The sequence below is a fragment of the Leptonychotes weddellii genome, chromosome 6 (genome assembly GCF_054177405.1).
Source record: "Leptonychotes weddellii isolate Sample4059 chromosome 6, ASM5417740v2, whole genome shotgun sequence".
Classification (NCBI taxonomy): domain Eukaryota; kingdom Metazoa; phylum Chordata; class Mammalia; order Carnivora; family Phocidae; genus Leptonychotes; species Leptonychotes weddellii.
The window spans coordinates 73,830,624-73,858,340 of record NC_138374.1 but is presented as its reverse complement, the minus strand read 5'-3'; the positions used below and the strand labels follow the sequence as shown (position 1 = coordinate 73,858,340).

Sequence of the window (27,717 nt, the reverse complement as noted above, 5' to 3'; positions counted from 1 at the left end):
ACCCTAACAGCACAGCTGGGAGAAATTTCAGTCTTCAGGCAATACCCGTACCAACTTATCCAGAGAACAGGTTTAAAAAGAATATTTTTTAAAAGGGCACATTGGGGGTTTTGGCCCTTATCACACAACAGCAAACCATAACATTGGGTGAGGTTATCTTCTAGTAATTAATTAATGTTGGAGAAGTGGGAAAAAAAATCTTGAAATTCTCTTAAATAAAACACAAAAGTAATCAAGAAGTCAGTACAATTTCTTAACTAGACTTTTTCAGAAAGACGGCACTAAAGCCATATAAAAAAAAAAAATCACAAACTGGAAAAGGCCAGGAATTTAAGAACATTAAATAGATCCCTTAAATTCTCTCTTTGTAGATAGATATGGTCAAAAATGCCATTTTTCAAAGAAAAAGTATTAATAGAAAGTTCTGAACAGCAGAAAATTTATCTTCCAAGATTGTAAAATGAATTATCTGTTAAAATGTTGAAAAATGCAAGAGTCCTGTCTCTGGCTTTAATGAATCACAGCATGACACATCATCTTTTCTGGCACCTCCTGAGCATATTAATGTTATGTTGCGTTAACAGTCATCATGAAAATTAGGGGTAACTAATGAGGAAAGAAAAAGAACACAATGGAAATGTGTAATCTCACCTGCATTTATAAGGGTCTCATTAGCACTAAATGCAATTAAAACATTGAATTCTTTCTTAACATGTCATTTAATGGAGCAGCTCCACTAGGATGAGGATGTAAACAACACAGCTTTTTCCCAGTGTTTGTGTTCCCGTGTGTTCTACAAGAGAGATGCGCAGATAAAGCTACTTGTCTTCATTTAATTCCTACTGACTCCGATAAGAGGAGGAAAAAAATGAGAAATAGTAAATGTGAATTTTTAATAAAATCTATTGGTTAGGTATGCGTGTCATCTCTTTCTGAAGCAAGGAGCCTGGGAATAACCTTCAGTCCAATCCATCCTTCCCTTCATAGAGTCAGTTTACTGGCAGATCTTGCACAGGCCTTGGAGTCAAAGATTCCAGGTTCTTCTCCCCAGCTGTGTGATTTGGGCACATTTACGGATTTTTACTGTCACATACACACTTCAGGAACGTCATCTACAGAATGGTTCTTGTTCTTTCTACTTACCAGAGTTAAGAAAATTAAATGAGACCCTATTGATAGGGTCCTTAGTCCAATGCAGAACACTTGGTGCCCAGTCTGATTATCTCTTACGTTTTTCCAGATCTTTCTTGAATATAATCTTTTATTCATTATGCTTTTTCAGTGTTGACCCTCAACCTGCATCTAATAATCCCAATCATTGTCGGTGCCAGTTCTTAACTGGCTGAAGAACTATTTGGATTGCAGCAGGCTGGCTGAAGGCAATTAGGCTAAAAATAGATTGGCCAGTGTTACGTCTTAGCCAAAACAAAACAAACAAAAATTAGCCATTTTATCAAATATAAATGTTCTCTAGTAACTGTCTTTGACTTTTTTCATTTGGGCCGAGTTGACACACAATATTACATTAGTTTCAGGTGTGCCACATAGTGATCAACTTCTCTGTATTTTGTGCTGTGCTCCCCGCAGGTGTAGCTCCTATCTGACACCACACAACGCTGTCACAGTACCATTGACAACATGCCCATGACTTCCTCATTCTGTAACTGGAAGTCTGTGTCTCCTTCTCCCCTCCACCAATATTTTCCACCCTCGCTCTCCCCTGGCAACCATCAGTTTGTTCTTTATATTTATGGGTCTGATTCTGTTTTTTTTATTTATTACTCATTTGTGTTGTTTTTTAGATTCCACATATGAGTGAAATTACATGGTATTTGTTTTTTTCAGTTTCACTTAACTTCACTTAGTGTAACACCCTCCAGGTCCATCCATGCTATTGCAAATGCCAAAATCTCATCCCTTTTTCTCTTATGGCTGTGTAATAATCCATATTGTATGTGTATATGTATATATTATACATCACATCTCACTTATCCGTTTGTCTATCAACATTTAGATGGTCAACAGACATATGAAAAGATGCTTGACATCATCATCAGGGAAATGCAAATCAAAAGTGTAATAAGATACCACTTACACCAATCAGGGTGGCTAAAATCAACAACACAAAAAACAACACGTGTTGACAAGGATGCAGGGAAAAAGGAACCCTTGTGCACTGTTGGTGGGAATGCAAACTGGTGCAGCCACTGTGGAGAACAGTGTGGAGGCTCCTCAGAAAATTAAAAATAGAACAACGCTAGGCTCCAGCAATTGCACTATTAGATATTTACACGAAGAAAATAAAAGCACTAATTCAAAATAATATAGGCACCTTCTGTTTATTGAAACATTATTTACAGTAGTCAAGGTATACAGTCGAGTAACTATCTTTCAAGCCTTGATAATGTTGGTGTTTTGTGGGCTGGTTTTACAACAATTTATAGATTTTATGTATCCTTTAAAAATATGTCTATTTTTCAGAATAGTATTACTTGTTTATTACAATTTTTTAAAAATCCTACTCTATTATAAAATACATTTTTTTGAAATAAAAAAAATTCTATATAACTGGTTAATGACTGAAAATAGGTTATAAAGCCATACAGATGATATGGTCCTGGGTACAGAAAGTGTATGTTTATATAGTAAATAAAAAAGGTCATATATAAAGTTATTAATAATGACTATAAATGGATATAATTATAGGTTTTTAAATATCCTTGCTAATATGCATTTCCTGATATTTCTGTAATAAGCAAGAAGTAATCAGATACTTGATATATTAAACACATTATAAAAAAACTATTGGCCATTTAAGTTGTTATAACTTTTCATCTTTACAGATAACACAGAGCAAGAATAATTAGATGAATATGATTTAGGAATTAAGAAAGAGTAATTTAGGAAATTTTAAGAAGGAAAAAACATAGTGAAAATCAAAAGCATGTAAGCAATTTTGCAAAAATAGATTCAAAATTATTATAGCCCCATCCATGCTTCTCAAAAAATAAAAATATTGGGGATGCTTAGTTGGCTCAGTCGGTTAAGCGTCTGCCTTCACCTCAGGTCGTGATCCCAGGGTCCTGGGATCAAGCCCTGCATCAGGCTCCTTGCTCAGCGGGAGCCTGCCTCTCCCTCTGCCTGCAGCTACGCCTGCTTGCGCATTCTCTCTGAGACAAATAAATAATTTTTTTTAAAAAATTAAAAATAAATTTTAAAAAATAAAAACATTTCTAAAAACCAGCAATTGGCAGTGCTAATATTTTATCATATTATCTTAAGATGGAATTGTAATGTTGGCCACTCTGCTTTATAGCATATTGTTTTGGGGACAATTCTTTTTAGAATTTCATCTAACAAAAAATAACAGGAATTTTAGTTTAGTGTTATAGCTGTTTCTTCTTAGCAAACTTCTGGGATGTTAAACATAAAATACACTGGTACAAAATGGAAAAAATAAGTATATGTATGTACATATGTATTTACACATATATATGTATTGTGTATATATACATACATAGAGAGAGAGAGAAAGAAGAAGGAATGTTTCAAAATTACCTCCAATTTAAATGAGGGACACTGCAGAGAGCAACTTTCTTTGTTGAATGTGTTGTGTTATATTAAAATGTTGCGATTTGTATATATTCAAGGAGACGGATTTTATTGTCCCATGTGTAAATAGCACCATTGCAATCCGTAAATACAGCCCTCTTTATAATTAGTGTCACTTTAATGGTCCTTAAGGCTTTTTTCTACTAATCATTAGTTTCATCCTAGTATTTTATATTCAATATATTTTTGAAAGTTCTCCATTTATTTTCCAAAGTAAAAGGTTTATAAATTGAATTCTATTTTCCTTTGACAGACTCTTTAAAAAGCAATGATAAAGGTTTGTCTTTTTGTAGTAAAGCGTTTTGTTTGTGCTTGTTGTTCTCTTCCTAGATGGGCAATCAAACATTGTCAGAGAGAATGCAGAGAGCATTCAACATTTGGATTTAATTTGCAAATGCCCTGCTATCCAGTTCCCCTGATTTTCTCTTAAACTTAGTAATTGAAGGATAAATAGGCTTCTTATACATTATTCATATTCTAAACCTTTTTGCAATAATGAAAATGCCATTATTTATCTTTTAACATTAACTTTGCTTTAAAATTGTAAAAATCCATAGGAGGATGTTTAAATGAAAAGATATTCAAATCTTTGTATGAAGCGAGGTGGTCCAAATTATTCAACACATGAAGGACACCCTGTCTTAAATATTCTAATGATGGGAACAAAAGTAAGCTTAAAAACATGTTTGTATTCAAGAGGATTTTTTTAAAGTCATGTTACATATCCTAGTTTAAATTTTAATTTTCGTTTTAGAAATAGATTTTAGTAATCAATCTGGAAACCAAGTGACACAAAATATAAAAGAATAAGATAATTAAGAACAAATTTTTTATGTAATGGAGACATATAAATATTATAATATGCCAAGGTAAATGCTATAGTAAAAAATACGTAAGATAGAGTACTAGGAACCTGCAGGTGGAAACAACACTGCCCCTAGGGGAGTCGGGACGGCCTTCAGAAAACTAGTCATTTAAGCTGAAGGTTGACCACACTGCTCAGTATTATGTATGTTCAGTGTGTGTGTGTGTGTGTGTGTGTGTGTGTGTGTGTACGTACGTACACCAAAATATAGTGCAGGAAGGAACATCATTCGGCCTAGCACACAAGAGACATTTTAATTTAGAAGAAACTGTATAAGCAAAGGATTGGAATCATAGAACAACATAGATCGTTCTGGAAAAACGCTAGGTAATGTGGTTTGGGGGAAATATAAGTAGAGTTAAATGTAAGGCAAGAGGTTGGAATGGTAAACTGGGATCAGACAGAGTATTTCATGGACTTGTCTTAATGGCCCTCCTCTGGGAGATGGGGGCTCTCGGTCACTTTTCAGCTGTTTCTGGAGTGAAAAATGAGACACGAGAGCCTGTGTTGGGCAGCATCTGCTTGATAGATAGTCTCTGAGCTGAGGCATATTGCAGAAGTCCAATGCGGAAGGTTTGCTGAGGGACTGGAAGTCAGGAGGCCAGGAGCGAGATTTTGGATGCTGAGATCTGTCGCTCAGTTCCTGTGTAGGTGGGGGCCCTTGCCAGGCAGGGAGACCACAGCCTGAGGGACAAGCACATGGTAGCTTGGAGAGGGACTGGAGCAGGGTAGGGGGGAGGACTGAGAAGATGAAACTGTTTGGATTGATTGGATTTAATGTAATTGAGGAAGAACACCGAGTTAGAAATAATGAGTGTGTCATTTAATTTGCTTTGAATGCTGAAGGATTTGAATTCCTAACTACAGAATTATTGCAAAGGCAAAGATTTCTTAAACATTTCAATAATAATTGAGCTTTCCCTAAAAATCCTGAACATTTTGGGATTCAGAGTCAACATTAAGAGCTAGTTTTCCTCTCTCAAATAGAAGGCTCAGATTGTACATGTGTTTTCAGTTCTTACTACGTCTGTTGAGTGGAGCACAATTTCTTTCTCTTCCACGTGAATCAAAAGAGAGCAAATGTTTCAGAGTTCATTTCAAAGCACCATTGAGGAATATATGATCAGTCATGCTAGTAGCAATAATGAGGAAAAGAACAAGGCAATTATTTTTTGAGGTAATATTTGTTTTCCAAAGAATTTACAAGGAAAGGAAAATAGCACTTTAAAAAAAAGTGTTTCGGTCATCACATAAATCCAAGTCTTCCCGATGTTTGAATCTCATGCCTTCCATAATAAAACATATTTTAGTATATAACTCTAAAAACGATAAAAGGAAGATTTTGCTGTTCTTCGGTTTCTTTCTTTAACTTTTCAAATGGGTATTATCGTGTGATATTTGGCACCACTCTTTAGGAGTAAACTTTGTAAATTCTAACTACAATAAAACAACAGTAAAATTCCTGAAAAGGTCTTTGTAATTCAGTGTTGCATTTGTCAACATACCATTATTAAATTGTCATTTCTACAATAAGCTGTGTTTTACTCATTAGAATATCTCTGAATTATATTAGACTTTAACTATACACATAGTAAGTGCACATATTGAAATTAGGAATTATTGGACTGTGATGACTTTTTTGACATCCTGATAAAAAACCAAACACTAAGCTTTCTTATTTAAAAAAGTCTCTCTCCTCTTTTTTTTCTAGTTTTTTTTTTTTTTTTGCATAAGTCTTGTATAGCCTTATAAATAGATGAGTCTACCTGACATTTTCCTTTCCTCATTCATATTTTATATGTTGGACAAATTTATTGTCTTTAAGTGCTTTAAAATGAAGCTTTCTGTGTACTTCCTACAAATACAAGAGCCAAGTTAAAGTAGTTTAAGAAGCCGAAGAGATCTACGGCAGATGTTCATTTTGCCCCTTGAAAACACACCTTGACATACTGACATTAGTAGCTGAACATGTGGGATTTGCGTATTTTTACTCTGACATTCTAAAATACTTCCACTCTATTTCAGGGAAAGTGAGCCATCAGCGCTGTTAAATGTTAAAATGGGGTCTAATTGAAAAGTTGAAGTTAAAAGTTAGCATTATTGGACTTTAATGGGCTTTGGAAGTTCTTAGGACATCACTAATTATTCCACTAATATTTCTGTATTCATAGTACTCATTTAGGCAAGAGAGGGGAACAGTTACTTATGCTGCTACAAAATTAATGGGCTCACCTACACCCCTGTATGATAGAGGCAATTATATTTGGTGATTTTTCCCTTAATGTTGGGCACCTGTGTGCATTAAAATTTCCAGATGAGGTCTTAGAAATGCGTAAGTGGTTTCCTGTGTCTTAGCTTTCATTTAGAAATATAATTACAGCAGGTATAATTATAATATTCATTTCTGATTTTCATTCTTTTAAAACAAGTCTAGACATAACTTTCCTGATTTTGCTAACAGAAACTCCCAGAAGTCTGCAAATCAAATCTTCAAGGATTACCTCTCCCAGATAATAATAACTGTGCCCAGAGCCCTGTGTATATTTTTTATTATAAAGAAAGCTGGTGGAATAAGTAAAGTGATGTTGATTCTTTAGCAAATTTGATTCTGTTACAGTTTTCTTGATGAGCCAGTTTTCAGTTTTAGGTGTTAGTTTAACCAAGCTTGTTAGATGTCCCCTTAGCACTAAATAAAAATGATGCAGTTTGTAAATTTTACTTATTTTTCCCTTTCTTCGACTATCTTTAGGAATTTTCCCCAGTTTTTTAGGAAATAGTGCAGGTTATATTCATAATAGTTTATTTACTTCAAAAAAAAACACACATAGCTGTTTTGCTCTGGTCACACCTAAGTTCATTAGTGACATCTTTGGGCAAATAATTTCCTTTCAAAATCGTTCTTCTTAGTCACACAGAACACAGCAGGACTAACTTCTAATATTGTTAACTAATTTTAAAATACCAGTTCTTTCTCCACTGCCCCCCAAAAAGTCAGGAAGGTAAATTTCTCTATGAAAATAGATGTGTTCTACATTAAAATATAAATGAATTTTGACTTATGTTTCCAATCACTTTCCTTCTTTTAGGGATGATACATTATACATTAGAGTATATTCTATCCAGTGTAATTAACCTGGTCTGTTAAGTAGAAGATTGAGTTACATTTGTTCTAATTGCAGATATAATAGATTTTACCCTCTATCATTTTATTTTGGTTTTCCCTTGTCCCGTTTTGTTTTCTTCTGTTTTCTATACTTTTTCTCTCCTTTGGGTGGATATTTTTTCCTTGCCCCGTGCATGTATCCTTTGTGATTTATAAAGTTATATACTCTATTCTATTTAATAAGGGTTACCTTAGGAATTTTAACATACACATACCTAAAAAATACCCATTTCTTCTGTCCCTATCATTCAGTTCACTAATTCTCTCACAGCAATGCCTCAGTTGCTAACAGCTTCATCTCTGGGTTTTTAATTTCCATTATTATTTCATCACTTCTAGAAGTTTCTTTTTATTTACGTTCAACTATTCTCATTTTTTTTTTTCTTATTTTTAAGACTATTTACTGAAACATATTGAACATCTTTACTTTATTCTCTTTGCTTGCTAATTCCCTTTGTGGGTATGACTGCTTTTTTTCAACAAGCTATTTTTTATGACATTTTGTTGCTTGTTCATTTTGAGGATTATTTTAACTCTACCTTTTTATCTTTCTTGGAACTTACTTGTTAGAATTATTTGAGGCATAGGTTAGAGGTGACTTTTGAAAAAGTACCTACTTCTGTGAGGAGGCCAGGCTATTATCAGTTAAAGATCACTTTTCTCAAATTCTCAGTTGTGGTTTTTCTGTTCATTCAGGCAGAGTTTAGGACCACTGGATTTACAAATTCAGAAATTCAGAATATTATGATTTCTCCTAGAACTGAGCAATTGCTAGTGTGTGAATAAAAGCTGCAGACTCCAATGAGGGCTTGTATTGGTTGGATTGATTCCAAGGAAGTTCCCCGCCCCCACACTGCACTCATTATCAAAGTTTAAGCCAGGTGGTTTGCTTTGCAGTTTGGGGGCAGTGGGCAGTGGTGGCTGGAAAGGAGAGATGAATTTCTCAAATGCCCTTTAAGTGAGAATTGAGCATTGTGGGAAGGGTGGTCTTATTAGACTCACTTCTACAAGTGGGGCTTGGGTCTTGCTTTGCATTCTCTGAGCCACTCACAACCTCATGAAGTAAATCTTTAGTTCACCTAGATAAGCAAAACGCCTCTATGTAGAACTACCAACTGCACAAAGGTTTTTGTATTCCTGCCTTTGCTTAGTTTTTAGCCTGCATATCTATTATTTTCCCTCTGTCTCTGGGACATGTCTAGGAGGAGCTCTTATGCTCTTTCTCCAGCTCTTACTATTGTGTTCACTGGGGTCCAGGTCCTGGTACTTGGTGTGACATATTGAGTATAGCGGTTTCAGTATTAGAGTGAGACCTCCCCACCTGTGCTGTGATGTTGAGAAAGTGATTGATCTCTCTGTGCCTTCATTCCTTGACCTATAAAATAATAACAATAAAACGTACTCAGTGGGAAAGATGTCCTGAGATACTGTGTGAGGCACTGGTCTGCCTGGCTCTCTCCTTCATCATTCCCCAGTCCCCAGTTGACAGTTACATTGGTTCTGGAGGAGGAAGTTCCAGGTGTTGTGGAAGGACAAAACCATGAGAACAATGCGACCAACGTGACATCCATGATGGGGACAGAAGGGACATAAGCCCCAAAGTAATGAGAACAGAGAGGGTGTTTGTGGAACTGAAAATTCCCTAGTGTCAGAGAAGTCATAATTGAATAAGAAAGTGATGGGAGGTTGTAGTCAGAAATGTATACATTAAAGTTTACACCTCCAGAGATGGAGTGTTTCCTTAGAGGAAGTATCTCCATAAGTCAGAAGACTAGCATGTGGTTATGGGATAGAATCGATGCAGCGAGGCATATCAGTTATTCATGCCTAAGAATTTGAAGATGGTCATTGATTGTATCATCTCCAAGAACACTGAAATTCACAGAGGAGGAGAAAGTCAAAGTAGGAGAGGGTACACCAAGAGTCAGATATCCATGGCCTCATTACATAAGTTCAGCAACAAGGAAGGGTAGAACATGTACTACATATAAACGCATGGATTTCAGCTGGGGAAAAGGTTTTGCAAGCTTGACTCAGAGATGGTCTGGAAGCAATAAAGTGGAAAAGAAAACAGAAAGAGGAGAACAAAGCACATGCATCTGGAAAAAATTGATTAATGGATTATTTTAAGGAAGTTACACTTTGGGGCACCTGGGTGGCTCAGTCAGTTAAGTGTCTGCCTTAGGTCATGAGCACAGGGTCCTGGGATCCAGTCCCGCATCTGGGTCCCTGCTCAGAGGGGAGTCTGCTTCTCCCTCTCCCTCTGCTGCTTCCCTGCTTATGCTCTCTCTCTCTGTCAAATAAATAAATACAATATTTTTTTAAAAAAGGAAGTTATAGTCTTATGATAATGTGTCTGGAGTAATAAGTTTAAATTAATTTTGTCCTTAAATTTGCATATTTATTGGTAAATATCATTAGATATAAAATTAAATTTTTTTATTATGATAAAAATTAAATTATAATAGCTATAGTATACTTGGCTATATTTCACATATGTACATATATATTTATCTTGAAAATAATGCTTGTTGATCAATATTTTTTTTTCATTTTACAAGTAAGGAAAGCGGAAAACTCGAGTGATTATTTTTTTTTAAAATCACACTCAGTTTTTGAGAACACCTCTAAAACACAACACAAAAAAGTAAATTTAAAATTATTAAAAGTAGGAAATAGGGACACTTGGGTGGCTCAGTCCTTAAGCGTCTGCCTTCGTCTCAGGTCATGATCTCGGGGTCCTGGGATCAAGCCCCACATCGGGCTCCCTGCTCCGCGGGAAGCCTGCTTCTCCCTCTCCCACTCCCCCTGCTTGTGTTCCCTCTCTCGCGTCTCTCTCTGTCAAATAAGTAAATAAAATCTTTTTTTTTTTTTTAAGCTGAAACTCTCACTTTTCACATCTGTAACCAGATTTAAAATTGTGTTCTTGATTTTGTTATCAGATTTTTGGTGTCTATTTAAATATGTCATGTCTTCATGTACATACCCAACATTGATCAGTCACATCTTTTATATGGGTTTCAGTCTTAATCATGTGTTTGCTGAAAATTGAATAGGTTCAAAATTGAACTTGAAAATGCTTTAAATTGCTTCTAAGTGGCATGTTTATCATTCACTGTTTAACTTGATATATTCAGCTACCTGTACTTGGGAGAGAGAGGGGAGATTTCAAAGAATGTTGATGATCAGGCAACCATCATCATCTCCTGTTTTCTGAAATGAGATCTTTGAGATTCAAAGAGGATTAGATTAAGCCCATTCAAAGAAATAGAAATTCAAAGTAGAATCATTATTGACATCATACATATGACAGTAGTTTTATATTTTTGGGAAAATATCCAGTAAACATGATGTTTTAAAACCCTGTATCTCATTTTTTGACAATCTGCTCACAATGTACTGTGAAAAATCATAAAAGAAAATACATAGTTTTGAGCTGTACTTGCTAATTCTGTACCCAAACTTACATTCAATGATTATTTGCTTCAGGAAGGGTGTTGATGCCAGAAGGACCAAGGTCCCAAGATCTGGCTTTGTGTGTGACAGAATTCAAGAGCAAGACATTTAGAGAAAGGGACAAAGATTTATTAAGTATAGAAATAAGAAAGCGACTTCACAGAGTAGTGGTCTCTCTGAGGTAGGAAAGAACGTTAGGGTTTGAAGTTGAAAGCCAAGAATTCTTGAGACGTCTTTGGTGCAGAAAGGTGGTTTTATTAAAGCATGGGGACAGGACCTGGGGGTAGAAAGAGCTGCACGGGGGTCAAGAGGAGTGGCCCATTATATACTTTCAAGTTGGGAGGGGGTTAGGGATAGCTTAAGTCTCTAAGGAATTTTGGAAGCAAGGTTTCTAGGTCCTTGAGCAGGCTAGCTATTGTTGGGAAAAGGTCATTTATTACCATCTAATAAAACCTTAGTCCTGAGACCCTTCAGATGTATATCGGTGGGCCATATGCTTGGGGGATGGTTACCAACATGTATCTTGGGAGGGTTTAGAGATAAAGGATGTTTCCAAAGGAATTTTTATATGTTAAAGTAGACTTACAGGATCTTGGCAGGGAGGGGGCGGTTTGGGCTAAACTTGCCTTTTGCTCTTAGCAAAGTGTTAACACTGAGCCTCTGAATCCCTAGAGGAAGATCACTAGGCCTGTTTCAAGGACTTGTTGGTGGGCTGTAGGTAGTAAGGAAATTTAATAATTTGTCTTCTGCCTTTGTTTCCCACATCATCTCCTCCCAGATGGGGGAAGAGGACCCCCGTTTGCCTCTAATGAAGGGTTTTATAAGCTTTTTTAATTAGCTAACCATATAGGGAGGGGCTTACTCTTCAACTTTGGGCTTATTACTTACATTGGACAGTTCATTTTCCCATTGTCTTGGTGATGTGGTTTTGGAATATAGGTGAGGTTCAGAGGGATGAGGTCTGGAGCCAATGGCCAAGAAAGAATTCTTGAGATGTCTTTGGTACAAAATGGTGGTTTTATTAAAGCACAGGAACAGGACCCCTGGGCAGAAAGAACTGCATTTTAAGTGTGAGGAGTGACTGATTCTATACTTGGGAGTTGAGGGAGGTGAGGAAAATGGACGTTTTCAAAAGAACTTTCATATGCTAAAGAGGACTTACAAGATACCAGAGGCTTTGCCATTATCAAGTTAAGGTTGTTTTTCTCTCTAGCAAGGCATTAACATAAAGAGAATTGGGAGCATCCTGGAAGAATGTCACAAATGTTCCACCCAGGAGTGGGTTGGGGGGGTAGGGAGAGGTTGTAGGGCAAGGTTGCAGGGTGTTAGCCTGGCTTTGTCTTTAGCTAGCCTTTTGCTCCCTCATCATTGGGGTTGTGGAATTACCCACAAAGAACAATTTTAAGAACCTTCAGCCTTTGTGGCTTTTACTGCCAGAGGGAGTGGGGTCTGGTGGTATTCCGTGAGTTAGATCTTGTGATTCTTTTTATGACCTGCTTTTTTTTTTTTTCTTTTTTTCTTTATGACCTGACTTTAGGTTAAGGGTCAGCCTAAAACCAAAATGGCTTTAATTAATCCGGTCAACTTGCCCGAGCCTCCCTTCCCTCCTGCCTCAGTGTATTTTATTATTTTTTTTATTATTTTTTAAAGATTTTATTTATTTGACAGAGAGAGACACAGCGAGAGAGGGAACAGAGGTAATGCTTTATTTCTTGATGCAGGGGCTAGTCACATGGATGTGTATATTTTGCAAAATATATTGAGCTGTATACTCATGATTTCTCCATTTTTGTCCACATTTTTTATACCTCACTGTCATTTGCATCAACAGTAAAAAATTTATTTCAGTGCAAGCACCCATGCTAATTATAAGTTACAGGATAATATTCAACCAAATTTTTGACCTCTTTGGCATTAGTCCCAAATTTGCTCCTAGTATGTAAAAGAAATGTCTTTGATTACTTGATTCAGATTCTGATTTTAATTTTAGTTGGAAGTGTGGTTTTTATTTTTTATGCTATCCTTTATTAAATGAATAAAAACCCTGATTTCAAAGCTTAAAAGGAAACACTTTGATAACTATTTTTTCTTTGTTCTTCTCCTTTTAGTGATAATGTGATCTAATGTTGAAATCTAATTAATGTCCCTCTAATGTCAAAACTAAGCTCTGCCGTTCTGTGAAACATACAGTCTACGGAGATGAGCTGGTAGCTGGAGCTCGTCCTAGTCTAAAGCTGAGAATTTTGACTTCTTAGAAAATTCAAGAAATATTTTATCCCGAAGTGAAATATCTCTGTTTGTTTTTTATTTTAAATTACCTTGTTCACCAGGTGGTTAGAGTTATCCTGAAATGTTTTCCATGGTTAAGCACATATATAGAATTTGAAGCTGAAGTATCAAGCTCATGGTAAACCTTAATATACATTTGCTGTTATTTACTATTATTATCATTATATTTATCCCAACTTTACCACTTACTGTGTAGCCCTTGGCTATTGAAATTTAGTTAGAATTCAAACTTCAATTTCTGAATCCCATTAGCCTCATTTCGAGTGTTGAGTAGCCATAGTGGCTACTGCTGTGTTGTACAGAACACAGAGCATGTCCTTCAGCACAGAAAATTCTGTTGGATAGCACTAATTTATGTAATTAGAATAATCCATTTCTCAGAGTTTTTACTAAAGAAGATAATGTTTTATAGAATCCTTAGCATTATAATGGCAAATCAAAAATGCTTGATACAGGGCGCCTGGGTGGCTGTTGGTTAAGTGTCTGCCTTCTGCTCAGGTCATGATCCTGGAGTCCCGGGATCGAGCCCTGCATCCGACTCCCTGCTCAGCAGGGAGTCTGCTTCTCCCTCTGACCCTCACCCCACTCGTGTTCTCTCTCTCACTCTTTCTCAAATAAATAAAATCTTTAAAAAAATGCTTGATACATGATACTTATAATATCTTTGGTAAAAATAAGAATAACCAAACAATGAAAATAATAATATAAAACTTAAATATCTAGTATCATGAATAAGGTGTATGTAGCCTTGTATAAATTCACTGAGACTCTCCTGCTTATCATTCCTGTTCCAAATATTCCATTATGAAATAATTCTCAAACTGGCATTCTAAAAAATCTCTGAAGTAGAAGCCATAGAGCCAGGCTAATAGATTATACACCCAGCTTCATTAAAAAATAAATAAAAAAACAAAAACAAAAACAAAAAAACCACCACCAACATTCTAAACAACTATTTCCCTATTTAAATGCTTCAATGTTAAGAAACCTTAAATGTAGATCATAAGTACCTAAAACTAGGAACAAATCTGGTTAATTGGGATATAGAATGATTAAAAAGGAACCTGGATTAGTGTTCTAACCTTCTCTAATTATGATATGGCATCAACTAATTAGGATCTCTTTATACAGCTCTAGAGTTACTGGCTAAGAGCTCTTAACTTTTCTCTCACTGTCATTTGAGATCTTTTCGTGCTTTATTTTATTTTTTCCCCTTCTGGAAATAGGTTAGGTCAAAACGACTATCACATGCTTTGCCTGTTACACAAGACAATGGCTAGGTAAACAATCAGTCCCATCCTTAAACCAATTTGGATCACAGCCCAGAGTTGAACCCATTAGACATGCCAATCAAAACACTTAATTCACCAGGCTGGACTGGGTTATAACAGAGTCTGTGTCCTTCCTATTCACAGTTGGGTAGTTATTATCATTCTAATAACAACCATTCATCCCTGTGGACACAAAGCCTGTTAATCTACATAATGATACCCAGAAAAATAGACTTATAGGAGGGTTGTATTGTGTTACTACAAAAGAATATCAGTCTACAAACAGAAATAAGCCCTTGAATATAGGTTGTTTTTTTTCCTGCTTATTTATACCCTGTGTTTTTTTCCCTCCTAGGCTACTGACAAAGATACTGGCAATTACAGTGCCATGGCTTACCGACTCATCATTCCACCCATTAAAGAGGGAAAAGAAGGATTTGTGGTGGAAACGTATACGGGGCTCATCAAAACTGCTATGCTCTTCCACAACATGAGAAGGTCCTACTTCAAATTCCAAGTCATCGCAACTGACAACTATGGGCAGGGACTGAGTGGCAAAGCGGATGTTCTGGTAAGTAGATAGACATCCGGATTAGGGGAGGCACGTGCACCTGCTAGTCTGTGGCCAGTGTTTCCAACTCACGGAACTTTTACATTTATTCGAAATAGGTTTTGTAAAACATAAATATGATTACTTTCCATCCAGATTGTTAGTAGCCACTGGTTTGGGATATGAAAGGTATAGGTTTAAGGCTGTGTATTTTTTGACATTTGGGAAATACACCATAATATGTTTTCATATATGGCTGCGACAACATTTCCACAAGTGTTGGATTTCCATTTGGTCTGTAGATTGCATTTTTTTTTTAAAGATTTTATTTATTTATTTGATAGAGATAGCCACAGCAGGAACACAAGCCGGGGGAGTGGGAGAGGGAGAAGCAGGCTTCCCGCCGAGCAAAGAGACCGATGTGGGGCTCCATCCCAGGACCCTGGGATCATGACCTGAGCTGAAGGCAGATGCTTAATGACTGAGCCACCCAGGTGCCCCTGTAGATTGCATTTTTAGTATAGAATTGGCTGGAGCCAGTTTTAAAATGCTTCGCCATATGCTGTAGAAATTAAAATGGATGGAATTTTTATTACTGTTTAAATTCCTTTCAGACCTTTTGTAATTAAGAAAATGAAAGGAAATGTTTTGGAGCAAATTTATGTTCCAATAGATGTAATTTCCTTCTTTTACCAAGATCCCCAATGATGGCATCGATGATCCCTGACTCAGTTATATTTGGCTTCAGTCGAGAATAACACTTTTCTCTTCTTTGTGTGAGGTGGCACAATCTCCCTGGTAGAGTATTCCCAAGGGCAGTTTGATATTACTGTTTGTTCAAGATATTCAACACCAATGCTTCTGTACTATGGAATTTCTGCCAACTTGGAAGCGTGGATTGTTTGGACTTTGATGAATCTAGTAAACATTATAATTTATAATTATTACTGGAAATACTTGTCACAGGAAGACAGAATCAAGTATAATTTTTCTTTTGCTGTTTACATCTTATTAGGTCTTCATTTTCACAGTTCCCTGCAGTTCTCTGAACGAGTTTAACCTTCTCATATATGTAGACATCACAGATCACATTTTTCTGCTAAATCATGAAGACCAACCGCCATGACTGTGGTGGGCATGAAGGCCAGGATGTCCTCAGTTAGAGCCAGAAAGCTGCACTAGAATAAACAAAGGCCGATCTAAGCCAAGAAGCTTTTGACAGAAGACTTTAAAGTTGACATAGGTCTTTAATCGAGTTAAGATCTATAAACCTGATGTCCATAATGTTGCTATTTCCCTTCCTGTTATTTCAGGACTACACAATGCGGTGCCGTCAGGATAGACAGTAAAGTCCCTACACTAAGGATAATTAAAATACTACAATAACAGGGACACCTGGGTGGCTCAGTTGGTTAAACGTCTGCCTTTGGCTCAGGTCATGATCTCAGGGTCCTGGGATGGAGCCCTGCATCGGGCCCCAGCTCAGTGGGAAGCCTGCTTCTCCCCCTGCTTCTCCCCACTGTTCATGCTCGTTCACTCTCTCTCAAATAAATAAATAAAATCTTAAAAAAAAAAATACTACAATAACATAGGTAAGATATAACTATATAAATTATCTATGTAATATGTACATGAGCAATGTGAAGTTTATGGGTTTCTCATTTGGATTCTGTAAACTATTGTGTGGAAATTTAAAAGTATACCTTTAAAATTACCCAAAATAAATGTAGGAAGAGTTATTTCAAGGTAATCATAATGTGATATATTTATAAACCATTTATACACACACACACACACACACATATACATATATGGAAAACTTCCCAGCAAAACAATCTTTATGGTAAGTCAAGAGAAGGGAGATGTGGGGAGAAATAAGACTTTGATGTAGAGGTTCTTTCTGAGAAGTTAAGTCATTGCAGAAGACGACCTTCTGAAGTCAGAAGGCCTTCAATGACCTCATTTCTACTATTTTCCATCTAACTCATTCAGACCCAGTAATATTGGCCAATTTGCTCATTTCCAAACAGCCAGACATGTCCTCACTTTAGAGATTTTGCAGTACTGCTGTCTAGAATGTTCTTTCCCCAGATGTGTTCATGACTAGCTCCCTTATCTCATCCAAGTATTTGCAAGGATGTATTTCACAGGGAAGCCCACTCTGACCATCCAGTTTAGCATTGCATCCCTACCGTGTCACTTCCACCTCTTTACTACTTGCTCTTTACAGTGGACTTACCATATTCATGTTCATATTTTCCCATGAAAACTCCATGACGAGAGTTTTTTGTTTTATTTTATTCCCTGAGGTATCTCAAGTGCCCAGAATAATTCCTGACATATAGTGGGCACTCAATGCCTATTCAGTGGATGAATGGCCTCTCTCTTACAGTGTAGGTTAGCGGCTCTCGACGTGTGGACCATGGAACACTGAGGATCCCCCAAATCATTTCAGGGTTCAGTAGGGTCAGACCTTTTTTAGTGAGAATGTTAGGGCATTGTTTGGCTTTTTACGATATTGTATTTGAATCATTGTATCCTTCATAGCCATACACAAAGAGAAAGGGGGAAAAAAAAAGCCTGAAGACTGCCCTCACTCATAAGCAGTAAAACTTATTAGTTTTAACAAATCTCCACTCTTGACTAAACACGTTTTCAATATTTTCTGAAATGAAATGGGAAGTATGCAAAAAGCATTTGTGCTGTGAAAGGAAGTATAATGGTAGTCTCAAGGAAAAGCTCTGTGAAAGCTGAATTTGCTGGTTTTTTTTTTTAAGGAATAGCTTTTTATTTGAAAAAAATGAGATAAAATATGGTTATTTAAACTTGAATATTTGCTAGACATTTACACAAAAATGAACAAAGTGAGACAGCCAATTTAAGGAAAACAACTGACAGTATTTGCTGCTAATGATAACATCTAAAAGCACAAATTAGAATATTGGAAACTTGTATTCACTCACCACTGTGATCTTGACAGCTTCCCATTATTTAAAGACCATGAGATCAGTGGTCATTGTAAAGAATGTGATTTTTTTCTTGATATTGTATAATGTAATGTGTCAGTATTTGAAAAATCTGTGTTATTCAATGAACCAATATTTTTCAAATGACCAATGCGTGATGTGAAAACATCACTGTGGGTAAAGACCCATTCAAAGTGCAAGACAGAGAAATGGGTTTTAACGTAACTAAACCCAATTTTCAATTTCATATCAAAATTAATCTCCGACTCCTGCTTGAGTTTGGGTGTGGTATCAAAGACTGTACAGAGCTATCTAAAAAAGATTATTAAGCTGTTCTTCCTTTTCAAGAGAAGTGAGATTGCACCAGAGGCCGGTCAGGAGAGACAGTGACCAGTCTAAGCAAGAGATGGTGAGAGTGTCTAGAACTTTGCTGCCCAGAGCGTGAGTTATTTGTCCTCTGTGGCTACTGAGCACTTGCTTTTGTGACTTTGTCACACTGAGATGTATCATAAGCATAAAATGCACACTGGGTTTCAAAGACTTGGTATAAAAAAATGCAAAATGTCTCCTTAATAAGTAGTTTGGTATTTATTTGTGAGAATGATAATATATTAATATATTGGGTTAAGTGTATTATTAAATGACCTTGACTATTTTTTTTATCTTTCTATTGTGGATACCAGAACATTTAAAATTACGTATCTGGCATGTATGTGTGGCTTACATTAATTTTTTTATTGGACAGCACTGTCTAAACTATGTGGGAATGAGTGGAAAGGAAGAAAAAAGGAAAGCTAAGAAATTTATGAAGAAGGATTGAAAGGACTTAGAAATAATAGAATATGTAAAATAGGAAGCTCTCTGGTTTTAGAACGTTGTGCTTCACAAATGTTACTTTTCCTTCTTTAGACTGTCGCTTGTCCCTTTGATCCATTAAAGAGATTGATCCCAAAATCATAGAAATATGTTTTTAAAAAGTCTTTATAAGTAGAATTTTATAAGCACAATTGTTATGGTTGGTATAATAAACTGATGTGTAGTTACAGAAATATTTGCATAAAGATTGTACTAGAAAAGTAACAAAATCTAGGAATCTTAAACATTTAAATACCTTTATTATAGATGATAGATGAAGCCAAGATTCAGGAATGTAGCATTTCTTTGAAACATCAAAATTTAAACTATATTAGCTTATTTTCTTGGTCGGCATAGTGAAAAATGTATGTGTTCTCCATAAATCATAATTATACTTTAAGGAGATTTAAAACTTCTAAAATAACTATTTATAGGTTCGTCTGAGACAAATACTTTTGGAGTTACATGCAATCTGAATTTCGTTACTTTATCAGAATTATAACTACATTATTTTTTATCTTAATACAAAAGTATGTGTTCAAAAGTTAAGATCAAAAAATCTTTTTGGTAAATTGTAAGCTTAATATGTATATATTCTGGAGGAAGTTAAATCTTTTTTTTTAAGATTTTATTTATTTATTGGACAGAGAGAGAGCACAAGCAGAGGGGAGAGGGAGACTCCCTGCTGAGCAGGTAGCCTAACACTTGGGCTCAATCCCAGGACCTTGGGATCATGACCTAAGCCAAGGCAGATGCTTAACTGATTGAACCACCCAAGCGCCCCTGGAGGATCTTAAATCTTAATTCATTTTGTTAGTTCAGTCAGAATTTAACCCCAAAACTCATTAGCAAATTAAAAATTCCCTTGAGTAAGTACTTTATCCTTCTGTATAAAGAGAAATTACCAGCTGTCCTTAAAAGGCAAATGATAGTTATTACTATCGTCAAGGCAAAATTTTGTTCCCAAATAGAGTCCCTAGCACATGAATTGATTTTTTTTTCCGAAAGATTACTTGTAAATGAGCTTCTGAAAGTTCAAAACGTAATTATAGGAAAGGAAATCCTACCACTTCCCTGCACCCGCATATAACAGTCTAGTTTTTCGTTGTCCTACAACTACTAAGAATCTAACACTCATACATAATAGAGCCCTGGGTGGTGTTTGTCATGGTAGGCTGATTTTGTAACACAAAACTCCAAAACATTTCAGGGGCTTAACCTAACAAATTTTATTTTTCTCTCTTGGGCCACACCAAGAGTGTACATGGTTGGTTGGTATTCTTGACAGCATTCCAGAAAATGGAGATTTAGGGACTCAAGCTCCTTCCACCTTTTGTCTTTGACCTTCTTTAGAGTTTCATTATTCAGACTGAGACTGTGAAAGAAATGGAACCCATAAAAAAAGACAAAGTTACACAAAAAGTGTGTTAATCCCTTTTTCTAATGAAGTCAGTTTTGTTTTGTTTTGTTTTGTTGTGGTAAAGCCACAATCAGGATCCATGTCCATGTTTGTGGGAAATTTGGACATATGGTCCCAGTTGCCGATAATGAGTTAGCGGTACAGGATTGGAACTCCTGGTGTGAACTGTTTGCTCATAGGTGGTAATCAGACCCCTGACTTAATATAGTCTGTACACATGAATTATGAGACTTACACATGGTTTGAAAGATTTCCACTTAGTTGAGATATTTCATATAATATTTTGGATTTCTTCTCTTGAAAAATAGAAAGATCCAGCAAATCTGGACCTTTTCTCCCACATGGCAATATTCATTAGGGATAAAAAACCTCTTTATTAGTTTTCTTATTTAAAAAGTGGAATGGGGGTCTCCTGGGTGGCTCAGTCAGTCGAACATCCAACTGTTGATTTCAGCTCAGGTCATAATCTCAGGGTCATGGGATGGAGCCTTTGCATCAGGCTCCTCGCTCAGTGTGGAGTCTGCTTGAGATTCTCTCCCTCTCCCTATGCCCATCTTCTGCTTACTCGCTCTCTCTTTCTAAAATAAGTAAGTGAATCTTCAAATAATAAAAATAAAAAGTGGAATGATAGTCATAACTACCTGATATGGTCATATTTGGAATTAAATGAGTGAAAACCTATGGAGTATTGTGGGAAAAAAGTAAATGATTGGTCATACACACTATCTATTACATAAATACTGCTTTTTTAATTTTTCTAAATAAGATCGCAGAAGGAATTCCATAAATGTTAGCAGAATAGAAATGATTTGTAAAAAGCTGCTACATTAGCTCATTTTAGTCCCATACGTAAATATGTATATATCTGTCTCTATTCCCACAAACATGGAATTGGCTCAAGCGGACACGAAGACTGTATATGACGATCCCATAGAATGAATTATTTGAGCCGGTCGTATCTCAGCTTCTTAGTCACACTGGATAAGTGATCTCTCGAGATTTGTAAAACCTGTGTTTTCCATTATCCTGAGTGTTCTTCAATAACCCAATTAGAAAAATAAACACACCTTCTTTCATACCTTAGAAAATGACCAACAAAACAAACACAAACCAACCACACTGGACGTCTAAGTAAGTTAGACTTACTTCTAAGTAAATAGTGATAGTGCATCAGTCTCCACCTGCCCCAACATCTAGTGGTGCTTGTGTACCAGAAGATACCATTCATTCCTGCGTTACAAATGGGAAACCACTGGGTCCACGCGTCCATGTACAGTAGGGAAGTAATGGAAGCATTGTGTTTTGGTTATAGAAGTGCTGGGGAGAAATCAGAGAGGGAGAAGAACCATGAGAGACTCTGGACCCAGGGAAACAAGCTGAGGGTTTCAGAGGGGAGGGGGATGGGGAGAGGGGGTAGCCGGTTGATGGGTATTAAGGAGGGCATGTGATATGATGAGAGCACTGGATGTTATATGCAACTGGTGAATCATTGAACACTATATCAAAAACTAATGATGTACTATACAGTGGCTAACTGAACAAAATTTAAAAAAGAAAAAAGTGCTGGTGAGTTCTGAACAGGCTCTGGTTTCCTCCCTGCAGGTTTCCGTGGTCAATCAGCTGGACATGCAGGTCATTGTTTCCAACGTGCCCCCGACTCTGGTGGAAAAGAAGATAGAAGATCTCACAGAGTAATGGATTTTTGTTTACTTACGTATTTATTTTCAGTTGGCTATAATTTTATTGAATGAGGTCCTTTTAATCATTACAGGGTTCAGATTAAACGTATATTATAAAATACCATCTTAATAATTCAGGTTACCCTTTTCCTGAAACAGATAGCTTCATCTAATGTACGCCAAGCTTCTGAGAGTGCCTGCGAATAGGTATGGAAATGAGATGTGATAAGATCTTACTCAGGATGCTTTGACTGATGCATCAATATAACCTCAAAACACTGCATATAAGAAACAAATCCTAACATTCATTATTAGAGCATATATCTTGATTTTGTGGCCCCAAATTATTCAAAAACCTCATCTCAGTGATCCAGCTAGTCCAGGGAATGCTATTTCTCAAAGTGATGTATCTAGGTGGCTCACACTTATTCTTCCAAAAACCCTGAAGACTAATTTTAAACAATACATATTTGGATTCTTCTAGAATAAATGCCACATTGTACCTTTTGATCGCTGTACACTGAACACGTCACTTTTGACTCAGAAAAAGTTGTGACTATTTTTGTGAAGCTGCAGTTCTCTAATAATATTCTGAATGCTATCGAGGATTATTACAATGCCTTTCTAGTTCACTCTGAGCGACCCGAACCTAGCCTGACGTCATTTCATAATTTTCATATGGGCACATACTTGTTATTCTGTGTCTTCCCTTGAGTTCAGGCTGACAGATGTCAATTATCACTGCTTCTCTCTAGCAAAGTATCCCTCACTTCCAAGTTGCCAGAAGAAGCTTCAGATAACAGCTAAACTTTCTGTAATTATGTGTCAAATACAGTAGGAAAAGCACAGATGGAATTCTGAGTGCTTCTCCGATAATGAAAACATGTGTGCTCTGTAACAATTATTTCTTGCAGTTTCACAAACTTAATTTTTGCGTGTCATGTACAATGTCCTATGGAGAAGGTGATTCTCAGTGTGCTCAACGTGTATGCTTGGAATATCAGTCATGCAGTGTTGGATTTACTTCTGCAAAAGGAGTTTATACACATTTAGCCTTTGTGAAAATAATAGCTGATTACACATGAGAAAATCCGGAATCATGCCTCTCTCTTAGCTGCTTTCATGTTCTCTATGGAAGCAGGCTTTCTCTGATTGTACCATCCAGAAGATGGTAGAACCATCTTCAACCTCTAGCCCTTCATTATGCTTTATTTTTCTTCAGAGAAAAATAAATACTATTTTCATTGCATGTCAATTTCCCACCAAAGCATAAGCCCCATGAGGATAGGAAACCTATCTTCCATTACTATAATTCCAGGCATATAGTGGGCACCCGATGCATATTATTGAATGAAAATTTTATACAAGCAAAATCATGATTCCTCTTTCTCATAGTGAGACATCATTTATTAACACTGAAAAAAAAATGACAAGAAAGAAGTATAACTTCATAGCAGTTTATAGTATTTTTTTTTTCCCCTTAAATGGCAATGAAGATCCGAATGAGAAAAACCAGGCACCTTTCAAGTCTTGAGAGAAAAGTATTCCTGTGAAAGGAGCTTAGAGTTCTGTAACATTGGTTTAGAAACATGAGCTGGGGCAAATCAGTTCACCCTCCCCAGACTGCCTCACCATTTCTAGTCACCTGTTCACAGAAACTAATAAAGCTAATATCATGGGGTTGCTGGCTAGAACTAAACAATATCGGCCACATAGGACAATGGGGATTGTGACTCTTCCAGGGATAACAGATATTCTAAGAAATGAGGTTAGTGACCCAGTCAGGAGGGTAAAGACAGAGTCCCCAGTTTTTCCATTCTTTCCAAAGAGGGTTGTTTAGTATGGAGCTCAGATGATGGATTCAAACAGAAGTTTGAATCTTATTGTAGCCCTGTGACCTCCAGGCAGGAGATTTCACACGTAGGGCTACGCCTCCTCATCTTGAAAATTGGAACAAGAAGGCCAATCCTCTATTGCTGTTTTTTTTTTTTTTTTTTTTTAAGATGTTATTTATTAGAGAGGGAGGGAGAGAGTGCATGTGCACACAAGTGAGGGGAGGGGCAGATGGAGAGGAGGAAGCAGACTCCCTGCAGAGCAGGGAGCCCAATGGAGAAGATCCCAGGATGCTGAGATCATGACCTGAGCTGAAGGCAGACGCTTAACTAACTGACCCATCCAGGCGCCCCGTGTTGTTTTTTTGAAAGAATTAAATAGAAATTTGCTTGTGCAGTAAGCATAGCGGCACATGCCTGATTCCTTATTGTAGATTTTTAAAAATCTGTGTTAAGTTAGAGATTCTTAAGCATAAAAATTTCTGATCCCTTTGAAAAATAGACTTCATTTTTTAGAGTAACTTTATATTCACAGCAAAATGAAGCAGAAGAATTCCCATATGCCCCCTTCCCCCACACACATGGCTTCGCTCCGTATCAACATCTCCCACCAGACTGGTACATTTGTTACAACCAGCAAACCTACACCGGCACATCAGAATCACCCCAAATTCATAGTTGACACAGGTTTACTCTCGGTGGCGTACATTCTGTGGGTTGGAACTAAAGTGTAATGACATCTGTCTATCACGGTAGTATCAATACAGAAAGGATCCACTGCTCTAAAATCCTCTGTCTGCACCCCCTTTCCATTCTTCCCCTGGCAACCACTGATCTTTTACTGGCTCCATACGTTTGCCTTTTCCAGAATGTCATGTGGCTGGAATCATGTGGTGCGTAGCTTTTCTGATCCCTTTCTGAGCGCTGCTAGTGGTAGTGATAAGGACTGTTAGATCTGATTCGGCTCGAGTCAGCGCCAAACACTCCCTGAGCATCCGGAGGAAGAGTGGAGATACATACCGAACCGCGTAGACAACGGAATAATGGTTACAGGAATCTGAGAAGTATAAATAAGCAATTCTTCTTCTATCTGGAGAGGATAATGCTCTACATCAGGACTTGGCAAGTTAAAGCACACAGGCGACATTCAGGCTATTATCTCTTTTTGGAAATAAGTTTTACTTACACAAGGATTGTCGTGAAAATCAGTAACTTAAAAATATTGTTTTTTTTAAATTTTAAGTTACTGTTAATATTTAAAAATTATAATGGAAAGAAATAATGTAGTAAAACAATTTAAATAGCATAAACATTATAAAAATGTTTTAAAATGTTATTAGTCTATTAAATTAATATTTATAAGATTCATATCTGTCCCTCTATAGATAGTGTCCTGACCCACAACCCCCAGCTCTAAGTAAGGAGAGGGTAAGAATTATCAAATAATGTAAGGATGTTAAATAAACGTAGGAGTTCATTGCCCCAGTGGCCAGGCTCACCAGCTCACACATTTCCTGTAGACATTCTCTGATCGCAAGTCACACCATCACTAAAGCCATTTTCTATATCTCCCACGAGACATCCTCACCCTACAAGTGGGAAAACTTGAATTCCATACGATCATCACTTTTATTTCTTCCTTTAGGCAGACTCATAAATGAGGCCAGATCATAATCCATAGTTTTCTCGGTAAGCATGAAATCAGTGCAAACTGGGAGGGTTGATAAAAGAAAAATGTAATGACCGAAGACATTGATTTCATGACGGAGAAGGTTTTGCAGAGGGCGGACAGTATCCTTTGATGGCAAAGAACACAATGCCTTGAAAATAGAAAGCTCCTTTAAAGGGGCATTGCCATAGTGATGGGAATGATCATTCCCCAGTCCCCTGAAACTGACGTAAATGCTGTAATGAAAATTGTTTTATGACTTTTGTCATTTGGAGCTTATAGAATTAACCAATGCTCCTTTCTGGTGAAACACATTTCTTTTAAATTTTATTAATGTATTCAGCAAATTCCAGTGAGAATCTGGGCCCACAGGTGGCCTTTCGTGTTTGTGTTCTGAAGTATTTTAGGTGGAATTTATGATTTATCTCTTCGTGGGCCTTGTGTTTCTCTTACAAATTTTGCAAATAAGCAGTGGGATAAATGGCTGGGAGGATAAGGGTACAGAAACTCAACTTACCAGCAAAGCCCTGGCAAGGGTGTCTCCAGAGGAAGGTAGGAGACGTTTGCATCTGTGTCTCCATTCTCCTCTACTTCACCATGGAGCCCAAAGGAGCAAAAGAAGCTTGGGATTCTAAGGTTTAAATCTTGAAGAATTGGCAGAAATGGCATTTTTGAAAAGTATACATGAAGGAGTTTTTAGCAGTCCTACCTTACAGCAGGAATTGGAATTGATCAAGGTCATGGAGTTGCTCAAACACTTCTCTTACTTTAAATACAATATGGAAATTCAGTGGTAGTAGGACTTTACTGAAGTAGGTATTGATTGGTGGAGAAGGACCCATCTCCATTAAATATTGATACAGCATCTGAAATGTGCCTGCATATAACTGATGGATTAAGGTTACAAAACATACATCAGAAATCAGGCCAGGATACATATTTCTAGGAGGAGAATTGTGAAGTCTCTTGGGAAGAGAACTATGAAATGGTAAACAATAAATACTAGCACTTATATTTTCTTAAATCAGTGGAATAAAGACTGGTCTTGAGGGGAAAGGTCAGATGGAAAGGTAAATCAATAAACACCTTAGCTTTGATCATTCTTACCCTCTCCTTACTCAGAGCTGGGGGTGGGCAGTCAGGACACCACCTCTAAAGGGACAGATATGAATCTTATAAATACTAATGTTAATAGACTAATAATACATTTTAAAACAATTTTTATAATGTCTATAATGTTATTTAAGTTGTTTTAGTACATTATTTCTATTATAATTTTTAAATGTTAACAGTAATTTAAAATTTAAAAATAATACTTTTAAATTACTGATTTTAATGACAATCCTTATGTAAGTAAAAGTTTATCTCCAAAAAAAGAAAATAGCATGAATTGAGCCCTATGTGTTTTAACTTGCCAAGTCCTAATTTAGAGCATTCTATTCTCCAAATAGGGGAAAAAAAAAAAAAAAAAAAGCTTATTTATTCTATTCAGATTCCTATACAAAAACACTTTGGGGAAAATCTCATGTAAAATTCCTAAGTGAAGTATTAGCTTTCCCCCTAACCAGGAAGCCAGTTCCCTTTGAGTTCAGAGGACCCCAGGCTCTGGTCCCTGGCCCATCAGGGAGCAGCTGGGAGGTGTCAGGCTTGTCAATTAAACTTTTTAAGTCCTAATATCCATATCTGAAGCTGGAAATGTATTTATTTATTTATTTTTATTGTTATGTTAATCCCCATACATTACATCATTAGTTTTATATGTAGTGTTCCATGATTCATTGTTTGTGCATAACACCCAGTGCTCCATGCAAAACGTGCCCTCTTTAATACCCATCACCAGGCTAACCCATCCTCCCACCCCCCTCCCCTCTAGAACCCTCAGTTTGTTTTTCAGAGTCCATCGTCTCTCATGGTTCGTCTACCCCTCCGATTTCCCCCCCTTCATTCTTCCCCTCCTGCTATCTTCTTCTTTTCTTTTTTTTCTTAACATCTATTGCATTATTTGTTTCAGAGGTACAGATCTGAATTCAACAGTCTTGCACAATTCACATCACTTACCAGAGCACATACCCTCCCCAGTGTCTATCACC

At 36.7% G+C, this 27,717-nt stretch overlaps 1 protein-coding gene across 1 annotated transcript in view; it reads left to right on the top strand.

Moving 5' to 3' along the window:
• The window catches only part of LOC102751140 (protocadherin-15), a 762,960-nt gene that overhangs the window by 684,749 nt on the left and 50,494 nt on the right, over positions 1 to 27,717 (top strand). The window contains exons 25-26 of the mRNA XM_081823172.1: positions 15,012 to 15,227; positions 22,050 to 22,138. Coding sequence (XP_081679298.1) covers positions 15,012 to 15,227; positions 22,050 to 22,138 — 305 coding nt within the window. The remainder of the gene's footprint in view (positions 1 to 15,011; positions 15,228 to 22,049; positions 22,139 to 27,717) is intronic.